Here is a 9,125-nt window from a genome sequence, read left to right as displayed (position 1 = left end):
ATTTATTTTCCACGTCAGCATTTAATTTTTTCTTTTTTAAATATATAATATATCACCACTTTTACTAAAACACCCTTTTAATTAAATAAAAATAAAAAATAAATTTTATTTAATTTTAATGAAAAGACTTAAACATCCTTCCTTTATTTGATTAGACAAAAATATCCTTTGAATACCCCTATCTTAACAGCTTCTCCCCTAAACCCTAGCTTCTCTACCACTGCCGCAAAGACTGCTGCCGTCCGTCGCTCTTAGGCACTACCATCATTGTCTGGTCGTCTGTGCTTCTTCCTCCTTCAAGAATCGCAGCTTCTTCTTCCTCGACCTCGGCGCGTCAGTTCCTGGTATTCATCTGCTCCATCGCGCTCCTGCCGTCGTCCGTCGGGCGCTCAGTCACCATCGTCTTCGTCTGGTCGTCGCAGATTCTTCCAACCCACCACCGTCTTCTGAGTTGTGTTCGTTGCCTGACCTCTGTCTCCGTCACGATTCTGCCCCCTCTTCTCAGACTGCTCAGTAGAAAAATCCATCTCCATTCCAGTTTCCTTCCTTCGAGTTTAGAGAGAAGAAGCTCAACCAAAAACAAAATCTTAGACTTCGACGGTCAGTATGTACCCGAAGCCATGCATCATATCCCTCCAACTCCTTCCATGGCTGCTACAAGAGAAGAATCTGAGAATGTTATGTTTGGTGCTTTGGATAATCTTTTTGCTAATACAAATATTAAGCCTAAGAATATTGGTGTTCTTGTTGTGAATTGCAGTTTGTTTAACCCAACTCCTTCACTTTCTGCAATGATTGTGAACAAGTACAAGCTTAGGGGTAACATTAGAAGCTTCAATTTAGGTGGTATGGGTTGTAGTGCAGGAGTTATAGCCATTGATCTTGCTAAGGACATGCTTCAAGTTCATAGGAACACTAATGCTGTTGTTGTTAGCACTGAGAACATTACTCAGAATTGGTACTTTGGGAACAAGAAATCTATGCTGATCCCAAATTGTTTGTTCTGTGTTGGTGGTTCTGCTGTTTTGTTGTCCAACAAAGGCTCTGTTAAGAGAAGAGCAAAGTATAAGCTTGTTCATGTTGTGAGGACTCATAAGGGTGCTGATGATAAAGCTTTCAGGTGTGTGTATCAAGAACAAGATGATTATGGCAAAACTGGTGTTTCTCTCTCAAAGGATCTTATGGCTATTGTTGGTGGGGCTTTGAAGACTAACATCACAACTTTGGGGTCTCTTGTTCTTCCAATAAGTGAACAGCTTCTGTTCTTTGCTACTTTGGTTTTTAAGAAGCATCTAAATGCAAAAGTGAAGCCTTATATACCTGATTTCAAGCTTGCATTTGATCATTTCTACATTCATGCTGATGGGAGAGCTGTGATTGATGAGCTTGAGAAGAATCTTCAGCTTCTGCCTATGCATGTTGAGGCTTCTAGAATGACACTTCACAGATTTGGGAACACTTCTTCAAGCTCTATTTGGTATGAGCTGGCATACACTGAAGCCAAGGGAATAATGAGGAAGGAAAATAGGGTGTGGCAGATTGCATTTGGATGTGGATTTAAGTGTAACAGGGCAGTGTGGCAGTCACTTAGGCATGTCAAGGCTTCACCCAAGTCTCCTTGGGAAGATTGCATTCATAGGTATCCAGTGTAGGTTGTTACATAGCTTTAATTTCTGCTACTCTCTCTGGTACACATAGCATAAGCCAATAATCAATCCTATTCAAGGAGATAATAGATAATGTCTCAGCTGTTCAATCATCACTTTAGAAGCCTATTTTTGTTGTTATTTTTAATTATTCTAATACTTCTGTTTTAGTTACTTAATCCTTGAATTAATATTTATGTATTTGTCACTGAATCCTTTATTTCACTTGGTTACATAAAGACTAATGCTAGATTTATATCAGTAATATAATGACTTTTGCTTTGCCTTGCTATCATGTATGAGATGCTACTAAGTTTGGTTAATCACTGTAGTCATCAAACATTTTGCTAAGTTAGGCATCGTTTTTCCTTCTGGTAATTTTTTGTGTTGTGCCAACTGGAAGAAAACCTGTCTCTGTTCCTGTACCTTTCTTTTTTTTCTTTTTTTTCTTCTTGGGTTTGATATAAAGGCACCATTTCCCCACTAAATTGGCATTCACTACCTTGTGCCCAATTTAATCAGTTCAGATGGTTTTTTCCTTAACATACTCTATACTTGTATCTAACTAATCTAAGTACCTTGTAGTATGAAAATGTTTTAACCTTGGAGTACATATGAGTATGTACTCAACAATATTTGAGAGGCCTAAACTAAATGGTAGTATGCATGTGTTTTGTACAGGATGATTCTGAAACTGTTGCAATGATCAAGGAATTGTTGGAGACTCGTATTCATATCCGACTGTTCAAGATGATGGTGGAGACATTGAATATCGAGGATTTGATCCAGAAGTTCTTAATAGTTTGTTATTTTGGTTTTGAAGCACAAGGATGAAACTTTTAGGAAGAGCATCCAACTACGGGCACTATAGAATTATATTTGTACCAAGTTAATTTATTTATTGTGGTTTTTATCTAGGGATACTGGAATAGTAAAACTTAAGATGCAAGGAGCATGTAGTGGGTGCCCAAGCTCTTCGGTGACTTTGAAATCCGGCATTGAAAATATGTTGATGCATTATGTACCTGAGGTAACAAGTTCTAGGATATCTTCTTGTGCTAAAATTAATTCTTGTTTCCTTCTGGACTATGCTTATTCTTAGAAACAAACTTTGTTCTGCCCTTCCAATTTTTTTATGTTTTGTTTATTTTTTTTAAAGAAAAAGAGCAGCAGCTTTGTTTTTGGTATGCTTGGAAACCAAAATTTATAGTGTGCCAATAACTTTGTTTTTGTAAGAAATTGCATCTTCCCAGAATCCTATAAGCTGTTGAAAATGGTTGGACTATTTTAATTATAGTGCAGGAATTTTTTGTTATAACTAGTGATGTAAGTTTATCCCATTTTTGCTTTGTTAATTGCCTGTAGCTTTTGGAGAGTAAGATACAGGAGGCGAGATCAAAGAAGGATACTCTAAAAGCAAGAGCTCAATCTGCAAAGTTTGTCCAAACCATTTTCTGATTGACTCGCATTTTATTACAGTCTATTCCTAATCCCTTTTAATCCTGGTTTTTTATTTATGTAATAAATAACTCTCTGATTTTGTTCATCTAATTCTGAGTCATGTTAAATATTATAAAAGGGGAGTATAGATTCTGAAAAAAACTCAGTGGGTAATTTTGAGTCATCTAACTCCACTGTTTATATGCACACTTTTATAGTCCTCTATCATTACTCAATATGATATAAAACCAAATTAACAAAAATGGGTTCAAGACACAAGACTGAACTCATAGATTTGTCCTGAAATAGGACAAGTTCTTGCTTACATTTTCTGTTCAACAAAACAACCAAAGCAATAATTGAGACCAGTTAATAGAGCTCCAACAAAAGATACTGCTACAGTAGTTAATAAAATTTTGAATTGAATCTAAATTTAAATTTCTCATCAAATTTATGCTTGGAAGGAAAAAATATACAACATATTATCGCTAAAATGGAATAACTACATCAACTACATTCCTAATTTTTCTTCATTAGATATATAACTATATGCTTTCTATTAGACTAAATGAAAATAAGGATTGGCCTTATGAAATTGGACCCTATAACACGAGGAGGAAAAAAAATCGGCCTAAATACAGGCAAATACAAATTACAATGGCAGTGGGATGAATCCTCTGAGAGATTCTCAAAACTATCTTGGAGATTTTGAAGAGATACATCTCCCACATGAGACTAACTTCAGCAATGCTCTTGGTTTTTGGGTTCAAATTTTCAAGCGAGACAGCTGCCAATGCAATCAAATAAATCAATAATGTGTATAGTAATCAAAGCAAATGCAAAACAAAATCTAAAAATATGCACTTTCACCAACACAATCACAACATATGAAGCTGAAGCATAAAAACTACAAACATATGCATAAAAAAAAAGTTTCTCCTGTTTCTGAGTTTTCAATGATTTGTTTGCCTATAAGTGTTGAGCACTTGAAGTTCTTATAAAGCCTAGAAGAATTTATACATTCCCAAGTGATACATGATTCTACAAATAATAACAATAATATATCAAATATAAGATTTGGGATTTTCCACAAATATTTTAAAGCTTCTGATCAATAGACACCCATATTTCTGTGATAAATAAAAGTGCTCCCTGTTTATGCTCAACTTAAATTTGTATACAGTTATATTTAGGAAGCAACAGTAAGAACCAGAAACTCCTAAGAGAGCATCGAGTGTTGTAGCAAAGTTAATGGGACTGGAAGAACTCCCAGATTGCACACAAGCTTGTGATACTTCTTCGCAGATGTCTTGCATGAGTGATGGATATAACCAACACCAAAGTCCAGTTTCCCCCATAACAAGAAACCAGTGCTTGGGGACTTCTAGAAGGGACAATGCCTTAATCGAAAATTCACGATTTTCACTTGAACCAATCCCATGGAAGCAACCTGATGCAAGCTAAGATCCTGATTTATAAGTTTCCAAGGGAAGTGAGACTTTGACAACAGCTTCAAAACCCTCCCACTCTGTATATGGTGAAATTGAGAAAAGGATTTCATATCTTCAGTTTAAAAATTCAGGAAAGGATCTCAGAGCCCTTAAGCAGATTCTGGAAGCAATGCAGAGATACAAAGATTCACTAGATATTACAAGAGATCAGGAAACAAATTACCTTTCTGACAGAGGTCTGAGTGATTCTGAAAGTAATACAGAGATACAAAAATTCGCTAGATACCAAACATGCACTTTCTTTCCCCTAGAATTCGCAAACACACCATAATAAAACACAATAAAACTCACACAACCAGCTATCTACATACCTGTACTGATCTATTGGATAATAATGAACCTAACTTCCAAGAAGGGATCGTAGAAGATGATCAGCAGCCCCATTAACCTGTCATTGAGAATGAGAATAACCAAGGTCAGATATGTACTAATTGACCATTATCAACAAGCTTGAGAGAGAATAAAACCTTCTAGGATGGTGAGTCAAAAGCCAAGAAGACAGCTTCTTTAAATCGATCCTTATAGCGGAGTATTGCCAGACCGCCAAAAGTGATGCCAACTGATAATATTTTTAATTGATAAACTCTTATAAACTGATAAACAAAACCAGTCATTTACCATCTAAAGAAAATGCTCAAGTAGGGCTAGTTCGAACTACACATAGATCCAATCCATGCCCTGAATTTCACAAACACTAAAGTAATGCATCAAAGCAAAACTCCATGAAAAGAAACATATCAATAGCATCACAATCACATTAATCGCATTATTTGACTTTTCTAAAGTCAAAACCAATTCAAAAGATATTAAGATACATACATGTGAATCTAAATAGACATATGAGCCGAGTAAGTTTACCTTTTTTCTCTGATCAGACAGCATCTTCAAAACTGAGCATAAATGAACCTTTAATTATTTAACCAAAAGCTGCATCAACCAGCCCCTTCTCTCGGGTGTAATCCAAATCACCTGAACTCCCACTTCCACTTCAAACCCCAGAAAAAAGGGAAAACCAGAGTTGCACTGGAACTCCCGCATCAAGAGGGAATGATCAAAATGCAAAAGATTTTGGTAACAATGAAAAAGGCAATAACCACTTAGCATTTTGGTAACAAAAGGCAATAAACTATTAGTATTTTGGTAACAAAACAAAAGATTTTTCAACTGAAATAAAAAATAACGGCAAATGAATGGACTAAACAGCATATAGACAGAAAATTCACAACCACCTTCTTATACAAGGAAACAGGCAAGCATTGTTTATAAGCCTAAACCAGTACAAGTCATGTGATGATAAATAAATATTTGAGCCTTAATCATTTAAAGAATCTTTACAACTCATGAAACAGCTTGAGTTATATGAGAAAGTGGCAAGAAATTTAACTTTGTTAACCAAAATATTCAACTTCTTGGTGTTTTCACAATTTTCTTAGTCATTCCTTGCATTTTCTCAACAGGTTCAATTCAATTTCCTTCTGAATTTCTTGAATTTCTGTGTGTGATTGATTTTCCCTTTTTTGCTCTCAATTTCCCATTAGTTTCTTATAAAGTTAATTCCTTTATCATGTGTTTCCCAGTTACGGTTTACTACTTGTGTAACTGATTATTCTTTTCTTTTCTTTTTTCCTACAAAAAATCCAGTTTTCTATGAATATGATTATGGAAAAGAGAAGCTTAACATCATTCAATTGTTAGGAAATATGGCTTTGGGCAAAGATGAGACAAAGGTAGAATTCTGAAAATAAGGCAACATTTCTTGTGAAATTGACTGTATTTGTTGTTGTTAATTACTTAGTTATCTTTTGTAATAGTACTGTGCAAGAGAAGATGGCAGAAACTGAGTTTTTATCACCAGTGGTGAAGTCTCTAACAAGAGATGCAGAAGAGATGAGGGAAGCAGTGGGACTGCTACTAGAACTCTTTGATCTTCCTGTAGTTCGAGGGAAAATTGGAAGAATTCAAGGGTGCATTGTAATGTTAGAATGATCTTCCTGCTTGAAGTTGCCTTTATTGAGTTCTCTCTAATCATTCTTTCATTCATTATTAATTTTGGTGAAGCAATTTTGAGCTTGCAATATGATAATATCTTAGGTTGGATTGATAATTGAGGATAACATTTGTACAGCAGAGTGTATAAACCACTCAAGTTATTTATTTGTTGATAAAAGTATCATCTTTTTCTCTTCTTATCCTTAAATTTGTTGGCTAGTTTATAGGTTTAGTAGTTGTATAGTTGTATTATTTCTAGGAAATATAATAAAGCGACCAATTTTCTAGATCAGCAACATAATAAGCATAATAGTATATCAAGCAATTAAACCTGCAAGAGAATCCAAGCATGCAGCTTTTACAAGGCACCCTTCCAAGTTTAGTAAAGAAAGCTTTTGCAATCCTGAAAATGAACCAGGACATCATCAAAAATTAATGAAGAATATATAATTATGAAATACTGAAACTCAAGAATTCTGTTCAATCTGGCAAGCTGAGATGCTATTATGCTTGGTTTAGTAATTTGTTCTTGCCACTCAGGTCTCAACTACCTCAAAAGCAGTCCCAAATCATTTGCAATAATAGTGATCTATGCTTCATAAACTATTCAAATTATCAAAATCAGAAACATGAATCGCACTATTCACAATCTAGGATAGGCATACCAATTTCAAGAAACGCATAATTGGGATAATTTATCAAGCATACCAATAATAAATATTCAATCATCTACTTATCTAGTTAATTCAATTCATCTATTTTTTTTTGTTAAAAACAAAGATGAAAAAACTATTTTTTCTATAACAAAAGATTGGTTATAATCAAGGTCCATATTCATGTGAGAACTTGTGTAACGCTATAATTTCACTTATAAAAGTATGCCAAACATCTCTCCTCATTTTACCTTCCAAATCAATGAATTCCAATATCCTGCTATTTGAAAAAAGCATACTTATTGTGAGCAGAAAAAAATGGAAATAGCAGAGTCAAAAAGTGTAGACCCTAAAGGCCCAACCGTTGCATTCTCTACCTTTAATCCTTGTTGTGTAAGATCCATTCTCATGGCTCTCTTCTCTCCCAAAAAGTCAACTACTGGAATGTGTATTTGACTTTATCAATAGAAAAAGATAGTGATCTCTTTCTCCTTGCAGAAGAACTATTCTAAACCCCTCCTTCTACTCATAATGAACAAATAGAAATTCTAACAAACCTTTAACAAAATTTTCAGCATAATTTCAATAAAGATTAATAAGATTTTCAGCTAATCACAATTTTAGCAAAATTTAAGCACAATTTTAACAATCCAATAGCCTTAGGTGTTTCTTAGTTGAAAAAAATCCAACAACAATACAATACCACAACAATACAATCCAATTACAATATCACAATAAACTACAGCAACTCACTCTAACCCAGTAATCTCAAGTCTCAACAGTCAAAATTATTCAACAATTATTCAATTCAGTAACAAGTCCACAGATTAACTAACAACAATTATTCAGCAATTATTCAACCAGTAACAACAGCAAGGTTCACAAACTAACTAACAAGTAACAAGAATTATTCAACAATTATAGTTTAAAACAATTAATACCTAGAACTAAATGCCAGAACAGAGCAGAGCAGATCAGTAGCAAGAAAGGAATAGGGCACGACCGAAGGGCTGACGCGATGGAACAAAACTGGCACCGTCGAGACAGTGGCTGCGGGACAGAGGCAGAAGGTGAGGCCGGCAATGGTAGTTTTGAAGCTCAAGCGTGGCTGCACGATGGAGGAGAACAACGTTGCGATAGTGGCTTCAAATAATTAATACAAGAAAGAACAAGAAGAAGGAAAAAAATCACCCTAGGATGGAGCAGTTCTGAAATTCAAACAGTACAGAGAAAGGGAAAAGCTTTAAATCGCAACGGAGATGGCTGAATGGAGGCAGACAATGGTGGAATGGTGGCTGAAAAGCCGCAGAACAGAGGCTGAACAGAGGCTGGAACACGCGGCGTAGAGGACTGAACAGAGGGCTAAGCAGCTCGAATAAGGGTTCGCCAAAAAGGGCAGAACGAGGGTTGGCCAAAAAACAGATGCAGTAGCTTGGCTAACAAGGAGGCGGATGTGAGGCGAACAAGGGTGATGTTGTGCCGAAGCTGTTGCAGCGGTGGTGGCTGGACGTTGAGGAACGGCGACGAGAGATGGCTGCTTCGGTGCTTCCTCCAAGCTGCGTTCGAGTTCTCTTCTGTCTTCTCTGCGTTCTTCAGTATGTTCGTTCAGAGGCCAGAGAGAGGGAAGTGAGGGAGTGAGGAGGAGCTCAGTGAGAGGAAGGAGGAGAGTGGCTGAGTGAGACTGTGAGAAAGGAGGGGCCAAGAAGGTGCTGCGCGTTTTGGTTACTGGTTAGCAAGGTTGTGAAAACCGGACCGGGTAATAACTTCGGTATTCATTTGTTTTTTTCTACATGAATAATTCTGGACACAAGGCATTGGAAAGAACATAAAAATAGGTGCGGGTAATAACTATTATCATGTATATTATTCTTACTTTAAGCAATCAC

General features: G+C 36.0%; 2 protein-coding genes and 1 non-coding gene across 3 annotated transcripts; 2 read left to right on the top strand and 1 right to left on the bottom strand.

The window, feature by feature from the left end:
- The first annotated feature begins 277 nt into the window (after nt 1–277).
- LOC107488496 (3-ketoacyl-CoA synthase 4-like) lies at nt 278–1,762 on the top strand. Its single transcript, XM_016109259.3, has one exon. It carries the CDS (start codon nt 621–623, stop codon nt 1,650–1,652), a length of 1,032 nt encoding a protein of 343 aa, XP_015964745.3. The 5' UTR covers nt 278–620; the 3' UTR covers nt 1,653–1,762.
- A 538-nt stretch (nt 1,763–2,300) lies between these two features.
- Nucleotides 2,301–3,104, top strand: LOC127748350 (nifU-like protein 5, mitochondrial). The gene is made up of 3 exons (XM_052262672.1): nt 2,301–2,437; nt 2,565–2,676; nt 3,012–3,104. Exons 1-3 carry the CDS (start codon nt 2,301–2,303, stop codon nt 3,102–3,104), a joined length of 342 nt encoding a protein of 113 aa, XP_052118632.1.
- Nucleotides 3,105–4,883: 1,779 nt separating this feature from the next.
- Nucleotides 4,884–8,310, bottom strand: LOC107488513 (uncharacterized). The gene is made up of 3 exons (XR_008001992.1): nt 8,181–8,310; nt 5,065–5,156; nt 4,884–4,985 (listed from the first exon to the last, which is right to left on the bottom strand). It is a non-coding gene; the product is annotated as an uncharacterized LOC107488513 (transcript).
- Nucleotides 8,311–9,125: the final 815 nt, after the last annotated feature.

Source organism: Arachis duranensis, chromosome 1 (genome assembly GCF_000817695.3).
Source record: "Arachis duranensis cultivar V14167 chromosome 1, aradu.V14167.gnm2.J7QH, whole genome shotgun sequence".
Taxonomy (NCBI): Eukaryota; Viridiplantae; Streptophyta; class Magnoliopsida; order Fabales; family Fabaceae; genus Arachis; species Arachis duranensis.
This window is presented reverse-complemented; position numbering and strand designations above follow the sequence as displayed.

What these genes read in the sequence shown, in the direction of transcription:
- LOC107488496 (XM_016109259.3), top strand. Translation starts at nt 621, where the DNA reads ATGCATCATATCCCTCCAACTCCTTCCATGGCTGCTACAAGAGAAGAA.
- LOC127748350 (XM_052262672.1), top strand. Translation starts at nt 2,301, where the DNA reads ATGGTAGTATGCATGTGTTTTGTACAGGATGATTCTGAAACTGTTGCA. An exon ending in ATCGAGGATTTGATCCAGAA is followed by an intron (nt 2,438 to 2,564) that starts GTTCTTAATAGT and finishes GTTTTTATCTAG; the next exon opens with GGATACTGGAATAGTAAAAC. An exon ending in TGATGCATTATGTACCTGAG is followed by an intron (nt 2,677 to 3,011) that starts GTAACAAGTTCT and finishes AATTGCCTGTAG; the next exon opens with CTTTTGGAGAGTAAGATACA.